The 23928-nt window shown below is 43.5% G+C and overlaps 1 protein-coding gene across 4 annotated transcripts in view; it reads left to right on the top strand.

Annotated features, from left to right (window-relative positions):
* The window catches only part of VMP1 (vacuole membrane protein 1), a 682493-nt gene that overhangs the window by 479327 nt on the left and 179238 nt on the right, over positions 1-23928 (top strand). For all 4 annotated transcript variants that reach the window (XM_069226431.1, XM_069226430.1, XM_069226432.1 and 1 more), the window contains one exon: positions 16132-16212. In XM_069226431.1, coding sequence (XP_069082532.1) covers positions 16132-16212 — 81 coding nt within the window. The remainder of the gene's footprint in view (positions 1-16131; positions 16213-23928) is intronic.

A 23928-nucleotide genomic window follows, 5' to 3' on the forward strand; every position in this document is an offset into this window, starting at 1 on the left:
TCTGTCTGTGGGAAGTGGGAATTGGACCCATCATGCTTGCTTCATGACAGTCAGTGGCAAATGATATTGAAATACGCACATAATTTTTTTCTAATGCAATTTTGAAATATATTCAAATCAATATTTGAAATGGGGCATATTTGACACCCCAACAGGATTTATCCAGGTCGTACCATGCTCTGACCTTGTGTCTCTCTATCTTTTACTAACCTGCAATCACAGAGATCTTGTCTCAGGTAACAGGTCTTCCATTGGTTAAGTCTTTAGATTCTGTGATAGTGGGTCTTTTGGCTGTTCACCGGATTGATAGCCCCCCAACTAAGTTTATTGACTTGACACTTCTCTCGGCTAAGAGAAACATTACAATACATTGCAAGAGCCCATTCTCCCCCATGGTAAAGATATGGACTAGGCCAGCATTACCCAAACTGTAGGTCACAACTCATTGGTGGGTCACCTGCAGATTTAAAAAAAATGTTTTTTAGGGTATCAAATGTCCCAGCAATATATACATGTGCCTTTAAATTCTGTATTTATCTTATTACATTTGCTGCACTTCAGTAACAGAGGTCAAAAGTAAGGATGTGTCTTCTGCCAAATTGCTGCTTAACTTTTACCATGGGGATTACTGTTTACAAATTTGTCTCACTTTGCAGTCAGAGAAAGAAAAGTAAAGTGAATTATGTGACAATAATGCTGTGGTACAAGAAGAATGAAAGGAAAAGCTGTAGGGTGCCATTGGTTTTGTAATACACAAAATGTAAATAACATGTAAAGGAACTGTACACATTCAACAGTTAGGAAAGCACTCAATTTCTTGTAATTTTGAAGTGTGATGTAAACGAAGATTTCAATGGAGTCAAAACAAATCGAGATGCTTGGTGATTCACAGTTGATATGTTTCTCACAGAAACACGATTTGCACACATTATCATGTGGTATTGTTTTGTCAGTAAAACTGTAATATGTTCAAATTTAGTGGCCATTTGAATGAAAAATGTACGGTCTGAAGATGACAGTGCGCTGCCACATTTTTTTTTTATTGTTCGCCCTTGTGTCCATTAAAGCTAGGTGGATCGCAAAAGTTTGTTGTTCTAAAAATTGGGGCAGTGGAAGTATAGGAAACACTGGGCTAGTTTATGTCCATGTTAAATGTCCAAGAGTACGCATCTCACTAGAAAGGAAATAACAGGTTTAGGGAAACACTTAATAGCACTTGCATAGTATTTATTGACAGTTAAAGTCAAGGCTCTCAACAAAAATGATGACCTGCGTCCTAGCTTCCTCCTCTCTTCATTATAGTTATTTTATGATTGGTGGGAGGTTTGGCAGTTGTTTGGTGTTTATATAGGAAAATAAAATGATACATATGGTGTAACTCCTGTAGTATATAACATTGGATTGGTTCACGATTTCAATGTGTTAATGCCTATTTTACTGCTCTTGTGAATGCAGTTCAATTAGGAAGAAGTGCTAGTTTGAAAAAAATTTAAACAGTGTGCCTAAATGACTTAGACTTGACAGCCATTGAAGACACTCAGAGCAGTATCCCTTTCAAGAGGTGACTGCTATCAGTATATAAGTTACCAACGGTCAAGGACAAGTAGAGCGATGGCAGAGTCTCTGTTATCTACACCAAGTCTGTCTGCTTTGTAACAACATTGAAGCTGGGCTAGGCCAGACAGATCTAGTTCAGGCAAGAATTAGTCCCTAGTGTAACGCAATGGTCACAGTCACCTTTCTGCCAAGATCACAAGAAGTTTTCTTGACTTCCCATTAAGGACCTCTTGCCACAGCCTTTGAAGGTGATGACTGTATTGCTTCCTTTTACATGGGTTACAGATACCTCCAGTTATAACCATTGAAGTGTGGTTTGTCCTTTCATTATTTTAGTTGCAAATTGCCTATCCCGTAGTCATCGCACTAATAGGTATATTTCTCTATAACGCCTTGTCTATGTTCAGCAGCCCCTAGTCCTGTGCACAGTTAAATTTGTTTCTGAGAGAGCTAAAGGCATGGACTTTTATTCATTATATTGTTTTAAAAAGATACCATGCTTAATCTTTATAGTTCACTTCATCAAGATTAGCGTCATCTTTCTACTTAAGAAATTAAGAATAGTCACCTTGGCTCATGTACTGACCACCTGGAATTCTTTTAAGATATTTATGATGCCCCATACCCTTGCTCCCTTCACATGCATACTGAAATACACAAAAAAGTGATGAATGGAATGCTTGAATTAATCTCTGTCACTGGTAATTATTTGTGCCACATCCCAATCCATTATTATTTCGCACACCACGCCAGCTCAGTTTAGACCCAGCAATATGCGAATTAGTCATGACCGAGCACCAATCATAACAGTCCAGCCGGAACTGCCAGGCTAAGTCCTTCTTGAACCGGAGCACTAGTAACCCAGAACCGGTTTTGCCCTAGTTATGAGTTCATCAGCCAGGTACAGCTTGATTCAAGTGACAGTGTGCACAGGGCCACCACCTAGGCATACCCTTATACTTAGGACAACAGACTAAAGTACACACAAAATGGCTGTGTCCGAACTGACGTGGCATGGTAGGCAAAAAAAGTATGGATTGGGATGCAGCCCGAGCTATTCCCAGTGACTGAGATTAATTTGAGCATTCCATCCATCATTTTGTTACTTTAGCATTCCCTTCATATCCATGCCAGAAAGGAGGGTCTGTATTGCTGGGCCACACTTCAACAACAGCTCAGTTTGTTAAGCCTAATGAGAAAGTAGGACATTCTGTAACATGACCATTTTGCCTACACATCCCTTGGTCAGAAGTATCGGCTAGGTTTTTTACCGTCTCAAAAGAATGAAATAAAGAATACCTCTTTAACCGTGAACTGTCTTCATAATTTTGTATTATAGTTGTGCATCTCATCGAACACCTGTGGAATAATACTAACTTCATTGATACATATCTGTCTCGATTATTTGAGATTTGTTTACACTTTACGGTGTGCCCCTCTTACTTTCATATGAATTGCTTTATATAATTATGGTATTGGAACAATTAACCATGGGAGATGGGCTCCCACAATTTGGTACGACTGAGTGCGGTGACACACCTCACAACCATTCGAAGCAGAGGCTCTGAATATCAATTACACATTAAGCGGATCCTGAAGTTTAGATGGAGATATTCAGGTCTACTAGGAAGATCAAGGAAAACAAGTACACATCATTACTGGGAGGTTAAATAGGGTCTTGTGTTTTAAGAGTTAATAATTTATAACTGTGCTGATTAGTTCGTGGGACACTCCTGTTTTAGAATTCTTTGGGGAACACCACTGTACTAAGCTTTGCAATAAGTTATTTGGAAAAAAACAAACTAGTGTGAAGTTAAAAATGCTTTTAAGTAAGGTTGATAGATTTCCTTCGGGGATGCATTAGGGTGCACTTGAATATGGAGCTATCTATTTTTTGTTAACATACATTAATGAAAGATTTTCATCTAAAGTGTTATAGAAAAGCTTGCCAGCCACCTTGTTACAAAACAAACGTAATAAAATGTGATCACTGGGAAGACCTGTTAAGCAGGGTTGTGCGTCTAAGATGCCATTCTGCTGGAGTCCATCTCCCTGTTGGTCAGTTTAAATAAATAAATGTTATGGTATGTTATGAGGACTTCTAGAGCGCATGGCTACCCAAAGGTCTCCAAGCATTAAACGGAGGTCTTCAAAACACAGACGTAGGGACAGTGGTTAAAACAACCATGTTTTAAGTAGACGACGAAAGGATAGATCGTGGCTGGTTTGTCATAGGGCCAACGGCAGAGAATTCTACATCTTGGCACCAAGATAGGACATAGACCTTTCGCCCAATTTAGACTTTTTTTTATTAAAGGGATAGCGGCTAGAGCCACCGAAGAAGATCTGAGATGTCTAACAGGATTTTGGAAAGAAGCAAGGGTTTGCAAAATCGGAGGATCTTTGTTATAAAGTGCTCTGTGGATACAACACAACATTTAAAACTTTATCCGTTGTTCGATTGGAAGCCAATGCAGAGCAGAGAGAGCTGAATTGGCTGATTCATGCCTAGGTATATTGAAGAGAAGGCGGGCAACAGTGTTCCGCACCACCTGTAGTTTCTTTTTAACATATTTTGGAGCACCGAGATACAAGGCATCACCATAATCCAGGTGAGAGATAATGAGTGCCTGGATGATGAGTCTGTTTGGAATAGGTGGAAGCATTTTTAACACCTTTCTAAGGAGTCTAAATGTACCAAAGCAAGTGGAGGACATTTTCTTCACCTGATGGATCCATGGTTAGCATAGATCAAGCCATACTCTTAAACTCCTGATGTATCCCTTAGAAGGGGGCAGATCTCCTAACAAATGAAGCACGGGGGAAATTAGATTCGGCCGAGCATGATGGCCTAGTATCATGACCTCCGTCTTATCTCCGTTTGAGTTTACTATCAGCCATCCATTCAGACACTGCCCGTAGACAGGGGTCAAGTACCGACTCTGATGAATTCTGCTCGATTGAGAAGGAGACCACAAGCTGAGTGTCATCTGCATATGAATCTAGAGAGAGACCATATGGCTCCCCTATCTTTGCCGGTGGCGACATATAGATAATAAAGTGGGGCTAAGAGAAGAGCTCTGTGGCACTCCCCAGCTGCTATTAAAGCAGGAGAAAGAACGATCTAGTACCTGAAATGATCTTGCCTTTAAAAAAAGAGGAGAACCAGCTCGGAGCACTGCCTGTAATTCCAGTTTCCCTCATTCTCTGAAGTAACATTTTATGATCCACAGTGTCAAATGCGGCACTGAGTTCAAGAAGAAGAATTGCTGACACCAGTCCCTGATCGAGGCGCTTCCTTCCGTGACTCCAGTCATTGCCGATTCCGTGCTGTGTAAAGGTCTGAAGCCCATCTGGGAAGGATGAAGAATATTATTGTCCTCTAGGAAGTAGGAAAGATGAGTGTTCACATGTTTTTCGAGTATCTTAGAGAGGGCTGGCAGCAAGGAGATGGGCCTATAATTATTGAGCACAGACACATCTAGATTAGGTTTCTTAAGCAGAATTTTCACTATAGCATGTTTCTACTGATGGGGGGGCGTGGTACTACTGGGCAGCGACAGATTCAACAAGTCTGTCAGAGTAGGCACTATTATAGATGACCCTAGTGCTAAAATTGTAGGGGTGCGGGGTCCAGAGGGGAACCAGATTTGAAGGTGTACAATAATCTTGAAACCAGTTCTGGAAAGAGTGGCGTAAACTGTGAGAGCACTGCTGTGCCGTTTAGACGTTCCTCACTAAGAGCTTGGGGGTTGTGAGTGCCCATCGGGAAGGCCGAATAGATGTCTGAGATTTTTTGCTGAAAGAATGATCCCAGATTATTACTGTGTTTATGAGAGGCTCCCACAGATTCAGTGTGAGATGAGAGTGGGCCATTTCTCTTAATAGATGAAAAATCTCTTTAGGAGAGTTACAGCTCTGTTCTATTTTGGTGGCATAATAAGTGCTTTGTGCTAATTTAATTTCTGCACAAAACAGTCTAACGGCTTTCCCGTAATCTTCTTTCAGTGAAGTATCATAATTTTTTCTCCATTTTCTTTCCAAACGTCTGCATCCCCTCATTTATAGACGTAGGTGGGTGGAGAACCAAGGAGGACCTTTTTTCAGAAGTCCCCCCGACCTTAACGTACAGAGGAGTACAATATCTAGGCTTTTGGTGATACGTTCGTTGAATTGCTCTAGGTAACAAACCATATTCCCCCTCAAGACGGGTTTCAGACTCTCTAAAGTACTAATCCACTCTCTAACATTAATCGTATGCCAGCACCTATAAGGTTGAGTTATAATTTGGGAGGTTTTACCTTGTGCTGGGGTGGGCAGGTTAAGGGAGATTAGGAAATGACCTGACCAAGCCAGAGGGGTGGTGGGGGCAAGGCGGTTAGACCAGCTGCATTACTAAAAACTAGGTCGATGGTGTGACCTTTGTTACGTGTAGGGCCTCTGACTAAATGTGTTAGGTCCAGGGCAGCCACATCAGACAAGAATCTTTTAGTCACAGCATTATCTTGATTCTCTGCGTGAATATTAAAATCACCAAGAATAGTGAAGTTTAGCTTGTTGCATATTAGTTCAGCAACTTGCTCCAGGAATGGTTGTAAGAACTGTTGCACTGGGGTGATATAATAGGGCCCCTGAGAAACAACACTGAGAATTTAATTAAATAGAGAAAGACATACTCTATCTGGCAGCTGAAGAGAACTGGAAATGACCTTAGCTGTTTCCATAAAGATAATGGCATCCAAACCCCCCCTCCCTCTCCCCCCCCTTTTGCAGAGGCTCTATCTAACCTGATTATCGAGTAGACTTTGGGCAAAGCTAAGGCTACATCGGGAGCCAATGCCTCTGTAAGAAAAAAAGCTGTGGGTTTCAGGTCTCTCAGAAGGAGGTTAATGTCAAGATTATGGGTGGCAAGTGAATGACAATTGCCCTGGAGGAAAGTACTCTTTCAGGCTATACAGGGCACATGGTCGATCAGTGCTATGGACTGTGGATGCCAATGGCAGCTAGCACAGCGTGAAATGACTTCCATAAGATCCGATCGACCTTTTTACAAAACAGACAAACGTAATAAAATGTGATCACTGGGAAGGCCTGTTAAGCAGGGTTGTGCGTCTAAGATGCCATTCTGCTGGAGTCCAAGTCCCTGTTGGTCAGTTTATATAAATAAATAAAATAAATCAGACAAACTGACCTTACATATCTCATTGCCACCTAACCCTATATTGCCATTTACATCAAAACATGCATAGTTATTCTACAGCTATGCTCTCTATCCCACCTCCTATTCATTAGCCCTCCAGAACATGGTGCGTGGTCATATTTACTCCTCCTGGCTACTTGTGTTTCCAATGGTAGCAGGAGAAGGTCTTCCCTGCTGTTATTCTTGTTGCTTCTCCTAGAATGTATTGTTTGCTTCCTTTAACTACCCAAGGCCTGCACCCCACAGTACCACCTTTATCCCCAACTTAAACATGCAACCACTATACCACCTTATTCTACACCACAACATAATGGTTAGAACCCCATAGTAAACCACCAACTCCTTATATCACCATCTACACCCTCCACAGCCACCTAACTCTTGCACCACCTTTTACAGACTACACCTAACCTAACGCAACCCTCACAAACACTGCCATCCTGTGCTTTTCCCCTGTACCCCCACATTTTCTTGCACTAATCTCCTCAGATATGTTCATCACCTCCACATCCAGTACATCCTTCTTCACTACCTACATTGCCTAGTTTATGCACCTAAACCACCAGCTATTCTCCTGCAGATATTGATTTCCTTTTCTACTCATCCAGACTGCTTTTTTCCCCCATGGCAACAGTTACAAACACCCCTAATATTCGTTCTTCCCACAGTACAGGTTTCTTTCTCTTATTCACGTCCTCAAAGTACTGTCTTCTCCACTATCCTACATCAGATTTCACTTAATCCTCTACCTGCACTATGCATCCTACCCACGCATGCCCACAGCACCATGTATATGACCACTTCTACCTACACTACCATTTACACTGTATTGCTACTTTACCAATTTTACCTACACTCTACACCACCTGTATACTACACCTTCCAACCACATCACTATCTTCACTCTAAACCCTATTACATTTTTGCCCCACCTACATTCTCTGTTTATCAAGCTGTCACACACATACCTCTCACCTGTCCCACTCTTTGTCACCCCTTAATAACCTTCCTACACCACCAATTATCGTATACCACCACCTGTACAGTGAATCACCGGCTAACCACCCATACAGTGCTATTGTCTTTTGGTATAGCACCAAAGTCCCAATAATGGATATCCAAGAGCTTCACCAGTAAATAATACTGAGTTTACATGGAACAAAAGGAGAGGAAAAGTGCATGCTGAAATTACTCTAATCCATTTGATTAAGAAAAAGAGAATTTCAAGAAAGAAGTAGTACAATTATAAAACCTACTACCTGAGTAAGTTCAAAATAAGCATACCTAAAGACATTTTCTATGACTCATGACTGTCAACCTTGTGAACGTCAACAGCTGTGCTCGTGGTAGTCTAATAAGGAAAACTCGTTCCACCAGCCCTAAAACCCTTGAGGCCTGATTTAGATAGTTTGTTGGATCGGTTGCTCCCTTACAAACCTGACGGATATCCCATCCACCATATTATCAATGCCATAGGATACAATACACATGTAATATGGTTGATGAGATATCTGTCACATTTCTAACAGAGCAACCCATCTGGTAAACTCTAAATCAGGCCTTTAAGTTGGGCATCTGGAGCTGTCAATTTTCTTGCAACAGCAGAGAAATAGTTGGCCTTCATGATGCAGAAAGTAGTTCAAAATACAGTGGAATATTCTTAAAAAAAAAAAAAAAAGGGGGTGAGTTGTGCAAAGAATCCTATACAATATGCAAGACATAACCATAGTTAAAGCTTGTCTTAAGTCTGATATTTGTCAAGTTTACGCAACACAGACATCATACACAATGTCTTAGGTTTCCTAGTGACTAAATATGCTACCTGATTTGGATCAACTGTGTGGGGGGCTCCGGTTTTGGTGTGGTTATCCTTTTATTTTTATGGATACAAATAGAGATATATTCTGATGGATACAAACTACCTGTGGATTCCTCACCTTATGAATTCACCCTTGCGCCAGCATCCGACGGAAAATCTTCCCAGCTCTCGACGTCAACGAGGACGTCACAATTGCGCAGCTCCACGTAACTCCATCTGATGTCACCGTGCCAATAAGAGGTCCTCGCTGACGTCAGTTCCCTTTTTTCCGTGCCTTCGACGCTAACGTTTTTCTCCTAGCTCTCGTGGAGCTACTGTTTCAAAGGTGTCCTTTTTGTCTCTGGTTACAATGTCTCCTCCTAGAATGTCAGGGTTTAAACCTTGTCAGGACTGCAGGGTCGTATGTCGGTCACGGACCCTCATGATGACTGCTTATGGTGCCTAAGTTCGGAGCATGACGTGGAGGAGTCTGTGTCCTGCCGACACGACTCTGGGCGTCGTTCGGCTAGAGGTCGTTCACGATCCAGATCTCTATTTAGACGTCATCGTGCGATGTGGGAGGTTAGTCCTATGGTGACTCCGCAACCTTAAAGCCCTCAGGCTTCTCCTGCGCCATTGGTCTTCGAGGTGGTTGTACCCCAAGAGAGTCCTCACTTTTCGGCTGGGGTGCAGGATTCTGATGTCCAGCCAGCGCAAGTGCCACAGGAAGATCAGCGGTATCCTGCCTTCCCTGCTCCGGGAGCGGATCCAGCGGCATTTTTTGAATGCCATGTTCAACATGTTTAATGCTATGGCCCCTGCTGGTGCACCGGCAGGTCCCACGGGTCCCTTTGCATTCTCAATAGGCTCTCAGGCTCCATAAAAGCCGATGCCGTTCATGCCTTTTTATCCAGCTGAGGGTGCCGGTTCACCGCCGGTAACATCGCCTCATAGGCCTACGGCACCGATGACGTCGCCTCATACACAGTCGATGCGGATGACTGAACCTCATGTGTCCACGGCGCCGGATGGGTCCGGATTGGATCGTAGTGGGTTCTCCTTCTCCTGGTCCGCGTCTATCGGTCCTGAAGCCGGTGTCGTAGATGTTGGCTAACTCTGTTGACACCGAGATTGGAGGCCAGGTTGAGGTCACGGAGGAGAGCACTGAGGCTCTTAGAAGAACAGGAGTACCAGATACAGCTGCTGGAAGAAGGAGAGATTGCTGAGCCCTTGGGGGAATATCAGGGCCTAGACTCAGCCAGTGGGCTGGACACTTCCCCTGAATGGCATATTTCATCTCTAGGGGAGTTTACAGAGTAAGCCGCCTCCTTCCAGTCTATCATCAAGAAGGCGGCAAATTTCTTGGACCTTCCGTTGCTGGCTGCTGAGGTTAAAACAAACAGTTTGACCGAGGTCCTGTATCCTTCTTCGGCTTCAGCAGAACCCTTGCTTCCATTTAGTGATGCTCTTATAGAGCCTATATTGGAGGTTTGGAGGAAGCCTGTGTCATTGCCAGCTGTGAGCAGATCTGTTGCAAGAAGGTACAGGGTGGCTCTGGGAGATCTGGGATTTTTATCTGACTCCGGAGAGTTTAGTGGTCCAAGCCTCATGTTTGGCTCTTTTGGCACCAGGCTCCTTCCCTGTTACTCCTTTGGTCAGAGAGTCCAAGAGAATGAAGCCAAGAAGACTTTTTCGTCCTGCAGTATGGCCCTGAAGTCGGCAAATGCTACCTGTGTGTTAGGTAGATATGTGCACGCCCTGATAGACGCAGCTAAAGCTGTAGTTCCTGACTTACCGCAGGAGATGTAGGATCAGATCGGTGAGTTCCTGTCGAACGCTCAAGCTGCAACTGAGCAAATTATCCAGCCTGTCTGGAGTCTACAGACTCAGTGGCCAGGCTGATGGGTACCCCAATTGCTACCAGGAGGCATGCATGGTTGAGGTCTTCTGGCTTTTCTACAGATTTCCAACCCACTCTATTGGACCTGCCTTTCGACGGAGAAAAGCAGTTTGGGGCCAAAGCTGACTCTGCCTTAGAGCACTTCAACGACAGTAGGGCCACAGCGAAGTCGTAGGGTCTGCAGGCTTCCACTACTACCCCTTTCAGGTCCTTTCGGAGGTTCAGGGGGTTTGGGTGTGGAGCCGTTTATCGTGGGAGACCCCAGTCCATAGTCCAACAGCCTGCCAGCCTCCCATATAGATCCTTTAGAGGGCAGGGGAGAGTTTGGACAAGAGGGGCCACCCAGCAGCACCCTGCAACATCCTCTTCCTCTAGGGGAGCACAACAAGGGAAACAGCTCTAGTTTTCTAGCCATTTTGAGTCAAACTTCTCCTGTGGGGGGAAGGAAGGTTACTTTTTCTCCACGAGTGGGAGTTAACCACATCGGACTCCTGGGTTCTAAATATTGTGAGGAAAGGTTATGCGGTTCCTTTTCGGGAGTTTACCCCTCTAATCCCTCCCCGTCCTTTGTTTTGTTCAGAAGACCATCTCCTGTTGTTGCAGCAGGAGGTTCAAATCCTGTTATCAAACGGCGCAGTGGAGTTGGTTTCAGAGCAGGAAAGGGGTCAGGGTTGTTATTCAAGATATTTCCTGATCCCCAAGAAGGATGTTCGATTGAGACCTATCCTGGATCTGAGGATTTTGAATTGGTTCCTCAAACAGGAGAAATTCAAGATGCTGACTCTGGCGCAGGTGCTTCTGTCGACTTGCAGGATGCTTACTTTCATATCCCTATTCTCAAGTTGCACAGGAAGTATCTCCGGTTTGTGGTGGGGTGGGGTTGCAACACTACCAGTTTGCGGTCCTTACTTCAGCACCTTGAGTCTTCACGAATGTGATGGCGGTGGTTGCAGCAAGTCTCAGGAGGAAGGGAATATCGGTATTCCCTTGCCTGGATGATTGGTTGATCAAAGCCAAGTCTCCAGAGTTCGTGCTGCATCACCTGCAAATGACAACTCAGTTGTTGTTCAGTCTGGGCTTTTCGGTAAAAGTGCTCAAGTCTCCCTTGGAGCCCTCTCAGCGCCTCCTGTTCATAGGGGCAGTACTGGACACAGCATTGAATCAAGCCTATCCTCCACCTCAGCGGATTCAGGACATTCAGGGGTTGATTCCAGTGTTTCAAAATGGAGCGGTTGTTCCAGTCCTCAAGGTCCTGCGCCTGCTCGGTCTGTTCGCTTCTTGCATTCTGTTGGTCACACATGCACGCTGGCACATGAGGGCTCTTCAGTGGTGCCTCCGCAGGCAGTGGTTTCAACACAAAGGGGATCACGAGGAGTCGATAACGATCTCCAGAGACACTGCAGCAGATCCATGATGGTGGGCTGTGGACGGTAACCTTTCCCAAGGAAGGCTGTTTTCACTAGCGTCTCCGGTGGCTACGGTCATAACAGATGCTTCAACTCTAGGGTGGGGTGCTCATCTGGGGGACGTGGAGATCAAAGGTCTTTGGCCTCCAGTGGAACAGACTTTTCCTATCAATCTGTTAGAATTACGGGCGATACTTCCGGCTATCAAGGCCTTCTTCCTGTCCCTTCACGTTCAGTCAGTTAGTTCAAGTCTTGACAGACAACACTACCGTGATGTTGTACATCAACAAGCCGGGAGGAGTAGGGTCGTACCTTCTCTACAGAGAGGCTCTGCGGCTCTGATCCTGGGCTCAGGACCATCGGATTTGCTTGGTAGAAAATCATCTGGCCAGAATTCTCAACGACAGTGCGGACAGTCTCAGTCGGCATTTCTCGACCGATCACGAGTGGCGTCTCCATCCTCAACTGGTCCTTCACATCTTTCAGGTGTGGGGTTTTCTGCAGATAGACATATTTGCCACTCGGGAGAACGCACACTGCCTGTCGTTCTGCAGCCTCCTGTATCCCTTGCAAGGAGCTTTGGGGGACGCGTTTCAGATGTCTTGGTGCAACCAGTTGCTTTACGCGTTTCCCTCCATACCACTGATTCCTCGGGTTCTGAGGAAGATTCGCCAAGATCGGGCTCAAGTCATTTTAATAGCTCCAGATTGGCCGAGAAGGGTGTGGTACACGGACGTTCTCCAACTCTCACTGTGCGCTCCGCTCCGTCTCCCTCTCCCTCTCAGGGCAGATCTCCTCTCGCAGTCGCAGGGGCAGGTTCTACACCCCCAGCTCCAGAGCCTGCACCTACATGTCTGGAGATTGAATGGGGCAATCTGAGTTCTTTCTCTCTCCTGCCAGAAGTAGTGGATGTTATTTTATCGGCTAGGCGACACTCCACTAAAACTATCTACGCTAATAGGTGGTCTAAATTTGTGGTATGGTGTGGGGAGAGACAGATTGATCCCTTACGTGCTCATTTGTCAGATGTTTTATCTTTTGCTTTGTCTTTAGCGCAGAAAGGTTGTGCATTGGCTACTATTAAAGGTTACTTGTCTGCCTTGTCAGCCTTCATTTGTCTCCCAGACCAACCATCGTTATTTAAATCTCCTATAGTACTTCGATTCTTGAAGGGCCTTATGAATAAATACCCTCCAAAACCTTTTGTTATGCCTCAATGGGATTTGTCTTTAGTCCTGACTTTCCTTATGGAGTCCCCTTTTGAGCCTATGCATTCTTGTCCATTAAGGTTCTTAGTGATTAAAACAGTTTTCCTGGTGGCCATAACATCTGCAAGGAGAGTGAGTGAGTTGCAGGCTTTATCGGTAAAACCCCCTTATACAACTTTTTATGGGGATAAGGTGGTGTTGAGGACCAAGGCTGCTTTCCTTCCGAAGGTTGTTTCACCCTTCCATTTGGCTCAAACAATTACTCTGTCCACGTTCTATCCTCCGCCTCATCCTTCAAAGGAAGAAGAGAGACTTCATCGCTTGGACCCAAAGAGGGTGTTAAGCTTCTTCATAGACAGAACGAATAATTTCAGGCTGGATGATCAGCTTTTCATCGGATACGTGGGCAAGAGGAGAGGAAAGGCAGTCCACAAGAGAACACTCTCCAGGTGGGTTGTTCTTTGCATTAAAATTTGTTACTCTTTAGCAAAGAAGGATCCTCCTGATGGTATTAGAGCCCATTCCACCAGGGCTAAGTCGGCCACTTCGGCCTTGGCTAGGGGTGTTCCTGTGGTCGACATCTGCAAGGCCGCAACTTGGTCGTCCCTTCACACTTTTGCGAGGCATTACTGCTTGGACTCTGTGGTCAGAAGGGACGGCCATTTTGCACGGTCAGTGCTGCAGGATTTCTTGGTTTGACCATACAGGCACCCACCACCGAGTGCGGTACTGCATTGGGACTCTATTCATTAGGTGAGGAATCCACAGGTAGTTGTATCCATCAGAAGAACGAGTTACTTACCTTCGGTAACGACTTTTCTGGTGGATACATTAGCTACCTGTGGATTCCTCACGGTCCCACCCGCCTCCCCGTTGCCTTTTTGGTCTCACCAAGTAATCCTTGAGTGTGCTCCTCTTGGTCTTTAGGACTGCAATAGATTATGTATATATGGATATTTGTATATATATTTCTTTGTGTATATACATATTTAGTGTATATATGTTTTAAAAAAAAAAAAAAGAAGAAAGTTATATTAAATCTATAGCCATTTTCTTGCAATGATGTGTAGTTTACAATGTTATGAAATGTTGCCTTTATCTTTCATTGCATTGGATTATTGTTCTCAGGCACGTAAAAAATGTTGGTACTGACGTCGGCACGTCGGCGAGGACCTCTTATTGCCTGCATGACGTCAGACGGCGTCGCGTGGGCAAATGTGACATCCTCGTCGACGTGCAGAAGCTAGGAAGAAGATTTCCGTCGAATGCTGGCGCCATGGGAGTATTCATTAGGTGAGGAATCCACAGTTAGCTAATGTATCCACCAGAAAAGTCGTTACCGAAGGTAAGTAACTCGTTCATTGTTTACGAAGATAAATAATTTTACTTCTAGGTGACAGCATCTTTACATGTTAGAATACTGTGCTCTATCAGATAAAATACCTATCTTACAACAGTTCTAATGATTTATTGTCAATGCAATGTGTGCCGTAAATACTGTTTTATAGTCTGATTCAAGCATGTGAATCTATGAAAGTTCCAATACTGGAGTAAGAAAATTATTTACTTACCTGTAACTAAAGTTCTCCAGCATTGGACTCTTTCATAGTCACATGTGACCCACCCGCCTCCCCGGAGAAGCTCACCTTACTTCTCTCGATCATTTTTTAATGATACACACTAGTGCTTGGAAAATCTGAGGGACTGGAGCTTCTCTCAGGAGAGTTTTAGAGGGTGGGGTCATCTGATTGGGGGACTCTGGAGTTTAGTCCTTTTTTACATAATGACTTGGATAGATTTCTTAAGAGTAAGGCCTTAGGCCTCTATTATGTCTATGGAAATATTATCTTTTCTAAGGTACCAGGGACTCCCATCTCGACAATGGGGAATGATTCAAGCATGTGAATCTATGAAAGATTCCAATACTGAAGAACTATAGTTACAGGTAAGTAACTTATTTTCTTACTCCCCGCTGCTGAAAGATATTCACAGCTGGAAGTAGGCGAACATGTTTGATGAAACACGGATATAGCAGACTTCCTCCAGTGAGGTTTTATTCTTTTGGGGGTAGTAAAGTAATCAGATCATCAGGAAAGATGTTTGTTTATGGTTTGCCTGTGCTTCAGAGAATTTCATAAAATGACCCAGAAAGGTGCAGGTAACCCCGATATTGTATATTGTCAATCACCAAGAAGTGATTGACAGAAAGGTCGCCAAGCAAATTGACTCGAGCAACAGGTTTTTTCATCAGTCCTAATTGGTAACCTTTTGATCAGCCACCTGAAACAATTACACAGCTGATAAAACCAGAAAGAATAGAACAAAACGTTCCCTGGGAATGCAGAACAATTCCACCATGCACTCCGTTGGCATCTAATGGTTTCTGGTGTCATGATCTTCTGACAAGTTCACCAAGGTCAGTAAGACACCATAGTTATTATTCAGCATCCCCTACCAAAATCCTACTCTGATTATTTACAAAGTCTGGCTTCTCAGCTTTGATGAACTCTAGACTGAACACAGAACAACAACTAGCTATTTTGTAGATACCTTTGCTCGATGCGCTCTAGTAGTCCTCCCAAAAATTACCTCACCTACTCTCTGCAACCTCTACACTACGACTCAACTATGCCTCTACTTGTACTATACAAAATCTTACACTGGCACTCTGCACTCACATCACAATTTGTGCCACCTATACCCCAACCACATCTTAAACCATACCAACGTTTCCCCCATGCGGTCTAGCAATACCATACACACCACACACATTACAGACCCCACTTCTCAATGCACCATCTTACCTAGCACCATTTAAATGACCACAGAACACGTAAACCATAACTACACCCTTCACAACCTGCAATGTTGTTAACCATTACCACATACTCTACCATCTGCACTAAGCTTTACACCAACCCGCACCTCATCTTCCCTCTACCTCACCAAAATTCTGTTTTCCAACTTCTGCCATTTTTTATTATTGGTTTAACAAAATAGCATAATATGACAAAACTGTCATTTTTAAATGAGTCTGCTAACAAAACAATGTTTTCCTTTAGGATTTAGCCTCCCGGGCTAGACTGGCTGTGCAGAACCTGGTTCAAAAAGTTGGATTCTTTGGAATTTTGGCCTGTGCTTCGGTAAGCTGTTTTTTTCATGACTCTTATGCATGATTCTCATGGTACCTTGAGTTTCCAATCAGTTTGGTAGTCTGAATATAAAAATCATTATTTTGATAGATAAGCTTATATTCTTCTAGTGCTATCAGGACATCGTTATATTTTGTCTTTTGTTATTTTTTTTAATTTGAATGTTTCCTTCTATTATAAATAGCTTATTTTCCTTCAATTAAAATATAATTGTAGGTTTCAAGCACCAGAAAGTGCTTTATTACATAACAGGACAGTTGTTTTGACTGTGCCTGATTTTGGTCTTATGCAGTATTGCGTCAACTGGCTATCTGCAAACTGGTGTTGACAGTGTGCAAATAATGCCAAATATATGGTTGCTGTTGTTAACCTTTTCCAAGTCACATGATCATTCATTCCGCTCTAATCCTGGTTTTGGTTAGGTTTGTCTCAGTTTTCCTTAGGCCTTTATTATATTTTTATTAGGATTGTAAAGGTCCTCTGCTCAGACAAGTGTGCACCCCGGGTCAGAGTTTCCCCAATTTGCGATATTCTCTAGCTAGTGATGTTCTGTATCTGGCCTCTGTGCTCCCAACACTCATGCATGTGAACAAAGAGCCTGATATGGCAAGGAATGTGTCCCAGTGCTGGTGTTTGTGGCCTGGGAGGGCACACCTTGTGCACCATCTTTTCTGATTGCAACTAATTTCAGCTCCCTCTGCTGTGGAGGATTAACATTGGTGGCAGCAAAAGGTTATATCTGAAAGTTAGGTCTTTTTACTAGTTGTCTTCAATGTATGTGTTGCCTACTGGCCTCTCCTGTCTGTCAGTGTCCTTCAATCAGGTCCTTCGCTCCATCATTGTGGCACATGAACTGCCTTTTTGTTACCCTTCGTATGTGCTGTAGGCTGAGCATTGTTTGTGTGTGTGCTGTGTTTACGAGTTGTAACCCAGGAATCCATTTTGAATCTCCTGTTTGTGAGTGATGCATTAGATGGAGGTTGGAGAGATAATGCCAGATTTCGGTGTAAATTGTAGGGCTCTCCCAAAGCATTTCAGAGATCCTATGTAGTGGACTAGACTCTAAGGTATTACGTTTTGATTAAACTCTGGATTAAAACCAAATCTACTTTCTTCTAATCACAATCTGACTTAACCAAAGCACAACCTAAACGTCCTATTCTGTAATCCTCTGTGTGTTCTCTTTAAGCCTAACCGTGTTATTCCCATCCACTGATGTTTGTGATGTGTATTTCGTGTGTCTCGTTTTTTTGTGAGCCATCCGTGTGCTTATCCAAGCAATATAAATATAAATTCAACCATAGCTGGTCTAAGAAAAACCTAACCAAACACATTTTAACGTACAAGTAGTATTAATGTGTATGTGACCTGCAACATAAGACCAACCACAGGTTTTGTTTGGTGTTGGAGTCTGGTTGAATTTGGGTTTTGTAGGTTTGTTTCGAGTTTTGAGATTTTAGGGTTTGGTTGGGGTTCATAGTTTATTTGAGCCTGATTGAGGTTTGTGGGGGTTAGACTGGGATTGTATTGAGTTGGTTGAGGGTTGGGTTTAGGTTGAGTTATGTTTCACTTACGTTGTACAGGGTTTGGTTAGGTTAAGATATGTTGCTTAGTTTTGTTTAGGTGCTTGGTTGAGTTTTGTTTTGCTTAGTTTAGATTGTTATAATTTGTTTAGGTCTAGTCATTCTGTATTTTGGTTAAGTCACATAATGTTTTATTAGGCTATATTTTTTAGTTAAGAGATAAATTTTGGTTGACTTGGTCATGCTCTTGGGCTGGTTGAATTTTAGTTACACTTTGGTTGGGCTGTGTTTTAATTATGTTTTGTTTTGGTTGGGGTTTGTTTAAAATTTGGCTAGTCTGGGTTTTCTTTAAAATTCGGATAGGGAGTTTGGTTAATTTTTGTGTGACTTCTTTTGTGGTTTTCATAGTTTTTAATTAAAAAGGTTAGGATTCTTTTTAACTGTGTTGGAATATATTGAGGTTTGTGTACTTTACGGTCTGGGTTGTGCAAGTTAGGTTTTGGTAATATTTTGTTGGTTAGGTTATCTTTTGATTAAGGTAGGTTATGTGTTAGTGTGGTTAAGTTGTTATACATTGTGTGGGTTGGGCTAAATAATGTTTTTGTTTTAGTTGAGCTAAATAATGTTTTTGTTTTAGTTCATTAACGTTTTGAAGAGATTAATTCTGTATTATACTGCATTTTGGTTAGGTTGGGGTTAGGTGATATTGTCTGTGGTTTATGTTTTGGTCAGGTTGTGATTGGGGTGGGCCTGGGAATGTTTTGGTCAACATATGTTGGGAAAGGCTCTGGTAATGTTAAGTTAGGTTGTCTTTTAATTAGGTTATTTTTGGATTATGTACGTTGTTTTGGTTAGATTCGATTTTGCTTAAGTTGCATTGTAGTTTTGATAAGTTGAGTTCCGTTTTGGTTAGGCTTATTCATGCTTTGGCCTAGGCTATGTTTTGTATAGATAAGAGTTTGGTATTGTTATGTATTTTTTATGTTGAGTCTTTGTTAGGGTATCCAGTGCTTTTGTTAACTTAGGTTGTGCTTTATTTGGGTTCGGTTTTGGTTACCATTTGATTAGGTTTGGGTTTTTATGCATGTTTTGATTATGCTGGATATTGGTTAAGCTTTGGCTAGACACTTTTCCGACCAAGCTAGGCTCATATGTTTTATCAGGGTATAATTTGATTGGGATATATTTATGTTTTAAGTTGGAGATTGGGTGGGATTTTGTTTGGGTTGAGTTAAATTGTGCTAAGGTTGATTTGGATCTTATTTAGGCTGTATTAGGTTTTGTTTAGGTTGAATTAGGTTGTGTTTATGCTGAATTAGGTTATGTCTTGCTTCGGTTACATTTTGATCAAACATCGTTTGTGCTTTGCTTAGTTTGGTTTCTTACATTTTGGTGAGGTGATCCTGTGTTTCATGTGGGCAATGTTTAGTTTAGATTATGTATTATCTATTTTTTGAATTATATTGTATTTTTGTTTTGTTTTCTATTGAACTACACAAAGTAGATAATATTATGCCCATGTGGTTACCCCCACTACTACTCGCCTAAAACCATTTGGACTTCCTTAGGTGTCTCAATCATTGTATCTCACACCTAGTGAATTCCTTCCCCAGTTATGGTTGCTTATAACCTGCATCTCTCAGGTTTCATTTTTGTTATTTCATTTGCTTGAATTAAGTTCTGGTTGGGGTTTTATTTTTTAAACTTATTTTTGCTTGGTTTACGGTGTTAGCTTTGTTTAGGATTGGCCACACTGAGAAATGTAGGTTTTGGTAAGGTTATTCTTTTTTTTGTTATGTTGTGTTCTCAATAGCATATTTTGTGTTTCTGTAGGTATTAGATTTGCATGGTTATCTCTTGATAAGATTGGGGTTTAAATGTTTGCCTTTGTCTTGTATATCATTTTGTTACATTGCGATTTGCTTACATTAGGTCATGGTGTGGTTTGGAAGGATTGGGGTGTGGACTTTGTTTTGATTAGGTACATTGAGTTTTGATTAGATTGTGTTTTGGGTTGCTCATATTTGTTAATAGGACTAGGTTGTGGTTAGGTTGTCTTGAAGTTGTGTTAAGTTCAGTTTTAGTTGAGTTTTTTTGTTTTTTTTTTCCTTAGGTTATGTTTAGAATTTTATTTTGGTTCCACTATATTGTGTTATTTTTTTTGGATTATGCTGTGCTTCCTAATAGTATGTTTTTAGGTTATGCTGTAGCTTTGTATCCTGTTTGATTAGGCACTACGCGTGTTGTTTTTTGGTTAAGGTTTTGGTTACGTTCAGTTTGTGTTGGAGTTTGGTTACAAAACATCTGGGTATGGTTATGTTTTTTTTATATCACATTTTGTTAGGGTTATGCTTTGTGGTTCGTAGGTTATATTTTTGGTAGGAAGGGTTTTGGATAGGTTCAGTTAGAATATATCATGTATTTAGTTAACTTAAATTTGTGATGGTTTGGTTTATTTAGATTATAAGCGAGTGAGGTCAGATGGGGTTAGGTTTTGGTTGTTAGATAACTTTTTGTCAGGGTTGGATCAAGTTCTGGTAAGATTGCAGTTTGGTTATGGTGGATTTTTAAAACTTTTATATCACCCTGGAAAGTGCATCCTGGTTGTAAAAACAATAGTTTGAAACTAACAACTTAAAAGAGCCAGCTTTTTTTGCAGATTGACATTGTTCCCTGTCCATAAAAAGAGGGGTAGGGGAATCCAGCTTTTGACAGCCAGTTATGAGAAAGAGCACCCACCTGATCTATACTGGAAAACGCGGCAGGTGGCAGCCAGATATAGCATAGATGAACGAGGAGCACGAGAAGGCCTATGGAAGGAGCTCCATTTGGTTAAGTATTGAGGACCAGTCTTACGCAAGGACTTATATGCATGAATAGAAGTGTTAAAAGTGCACGCTTGTCCACAAGTAGCCATTGAAGATCCCAGAGAAAACTGGAAACTGATGAGCGGGCTGGAAAGTTCTGAGCAAGCTGAACTGCCTCACTTTCTATCACTTGTTAGATATTCTGGGATAACCACATAGTAGTCTGCTCTGCTGTTAACTAAAACATGAATTACTGATTTGCATGCCTGAATGGGCAGCCAAGTAAATATTTCACAGAGCATTTTGACAATCCCAAAACATGCAACAGACACTGCTGTGATTTGGTCTGACATCGCAAGGTGTTTGTTGAGAATGTTCTCCAAGTTAATTGCTGAGTTGATGGGCTACATTGTGTGACTCAACTCTCTGGGCCACCAATCATGGGACCGAAAGATTTGACAAACGAAATGAATTCTGTTTTGGTGCCATTTAACACAAGGCAGTCTTTTTCATAATGTTGGTGACCTTTAACACGTAAGAGTTGAAATTGGCCTGAGTTGTAATGATGCTATCTGATATTGAAATAACAAGTTGTGTGTAGTCCACGTAAGATACAATATCAAATCCAAAGGATCTAATAATTTCTGTGAGAGGGGCCATGTATGAATTGAAGAGAATGGGACTCTATCTTAGAAGTGTCTGAAAAGGTGAAGGCTAAATAGATTGGGCCATATTTGAGAGGAAAGATTTTCATCCCTTTGTGGGCGGCAAGGCAAATGACAAAATCGTGAAGATGCTTGAACAAGGTGGAATGTGAGACCTTATCAAATTATGCTGACCGGTTGAGAAAGATCAAAGCAGCAGAACCTCCCTCCACAGAATGTGGCATATGTCTTTGCTGGATGCCAGAAAACCTGTTCTGTTGCTGTTAGCAGCATTGAAACCTGACTCAGATATTTAGTAGCCAGTAAAAGTAGAGATCTTCCCATTCACTAGTTTTTCCAGGACCTTGGCTGCCAGGGGTTTCTTTAGTAGGGACAATACAGAGAAAGGGTTTGGGGAGGTTATACTTTCATCTTGATAGGTTTTGTTGCAAGTTGGTTAAGCCAAATGACGGTCTGGATAGGTAATGACTTGAGTATGTTAATGAGATACTCAGTTATGTCTTGGGTGGGGGTGCCAGAGAGCCAGCATGCAAGAGGGCCTCACTCTTGTGACGCTCTTGCAGTCTAGGGATAATATCCTCCATCACCCCGCCTCATCAGTGGTGCCTGAGACTCCTGTCTGAGTCTTTTCTACTTTTGCTGGCTTTGTGGTGTGGGGCAGGCATTCAACTGAGTTGCAGGGCCGACCGGCAATTGAGACCACTGCAGTTGGCCAAACCTGGGACCAGCGGCCTGGCCCCATTTGACGCCGGACTTTTGGGTGCAGAGACCCAAAGGCATCATCCTTGAACCAAGTGGCCTGCGGCTGTTTTCAGCCGTCACCCATGAATGCAGTAGGGTGGCCAACCCCACCTCCCCACAGAGCGAAGAGCAGCTGGAGCATACAGCAGCAGGGAATCTATTGTGCAGCCTGCTTCTGCAGCAGGTGCCACACGGGGCCACCGGGAGAGGCCACACAGTAACAGTGAGTGAACTTGGGTTGCTGCAGTCTTGCCCTTTCGTCTGTGGCCCTTGCCATTGGCGCTGTGCCCTGGGGGATTGACAAACCTACATTGTCTAGGCCCGCACAGGAGGAGGTCAGATCCTTGAAGGATGCGGGCCTGCCCTGCAATTGACTTGCTCTAGTGCTGGTGATATGGAACAGCCCAGTGTGCAGTTATGCTCCTGGGGCAGGGGTCTGCTCATGTCCCCACACTCCTGGCATACATGTGGGGGTGAGGTGTGACCCAGTCCTCTCCTTGTCTGTCCACTAACCTATGCCATACTGCCATTCTTCTCTGACAAAAGGCAGTTTATGGGAGCAGGTGCCTCCGCTGCCTTTCCTCTCCCTTCCGCCTCCACACACACACACACAAGTGGTCCCTAAAGCTCTTTGCGGCCTGACTCTCTGCTTCACGTCACTTCTGATCTCGATCAAGAAGAAAGTGTAGAGAACGGTCGCAGAGCCCTGATTCATCATCTTCCCACTTCAGGCCTTCAGAATGGTCGGGCAAGTCTAGGCACAAGGAGAAGTCGAAGAAGAACAAGCATTCTTCTACTTCACCTTGTCGTCGGCCAACGAGATGAAGGAAAAGGAGTATTGTCATTCTAGGCCTCCCTCCTCGGAGCCTGTGTCTGGGTTGGCTTCGTACCTCCCCGAGTTTCTTGGCACCAGAGCGACCCCTGCCCAACTCGGAGAGTTTTGAGGCTGTGTGCCTCATTTTTGGGCAGTCCCTCCCTGCTGGAGCCCCGCAGGGTCAGACAGGGCCTCCTCAGGTTATGCACTGGTGGCTTTGGCCTCGGCTTTAGGAGGCATCCATGGATCTATTCCTGGATCCGAACCGGCGTCAGTCATATCACTTTGACCTTCCCTAATGCTGGTTCTGACATCAATGCTCCTGACACTGCCTGTGCCCCTGGGGGTGTCTACCTCTTCCCCCCCCCCCCCCCCCACCCCCCCATCCTCATTGCTGACTCCAGCACGGTGCCGGACTGGAGTCTCAAAACCCCGATTCAGACTTCGACAGGGGCCTTGCCCCCTATGTCAGATCCTGATCATTATTCTTATGGGTTGGGGTTCGGTGTGGAATGGGAGGGGTCGCTGGAACCTTTAGAATACCATCTACAGGACTCTATGGACTGCCGTTCGGACATGTGTGAAGCCAGTGGTCTGGATACTTCCCCTGACACTGGCATGCTTTCTCCCCCTTCTGTGGCAACGGAGGACTGAGTGTTATATTCCATGGTGGTGCAAAGTGTGCCCGAGGTCCTGAACCTCAAGCTGCCTTCGGCGACAGTCAGGACTAACCTCCTGACAGAGGTGGTTCAGCCTGGGGCTTCATCCTCTAAACTCCTGCTTCCCTTTAATGAAGCTCTTACCTATGTCCTGCTGGGTACCTGGTCCAAACCCAGCACAGGGGCTCCTGTGTACACGCCTGTTGCCCGTTGACCTTGCGTTCCTGATGCAACAACCTTTTCTCAAGAGCTTGGTTATCCAAGCCTCAACATCCCAGTGCCCGTTCCCTTCCGCAACCCTTGATAGGGAATCCAAAAGGCTGGACCAACTTGGGAAGAAGATGTTTTTTTCCGCCAGCCTGGCACTGTGGTCCGTGAACACTGCATGCCTTTTGGGCATTTACTCCCACGTGCTGTGGGATATGGTTGCACAAGTGCTGCCACAGGTGTCAGGGGAGGCCCGATCTGTACTCTCTCAAGCTGTGACTGATGGGAAAG

Source organism: Pleurodeles waltl, chromosome 3_1 (genome assembly GCF_031143425.1).
Source record: "Pleurodeles waltl isolate 20211129_DDA chromosome 3_1, aPleWal1.hap1.20221129, whole genome shotgun sequence".
In the NCBI taxonomy this organism is placed as follows: Eukaryota; Metazoa; Chordata; class Amphibia; order Caudata; family Salamandridae; genus Pleurodeles; species Pleurodeles waltl.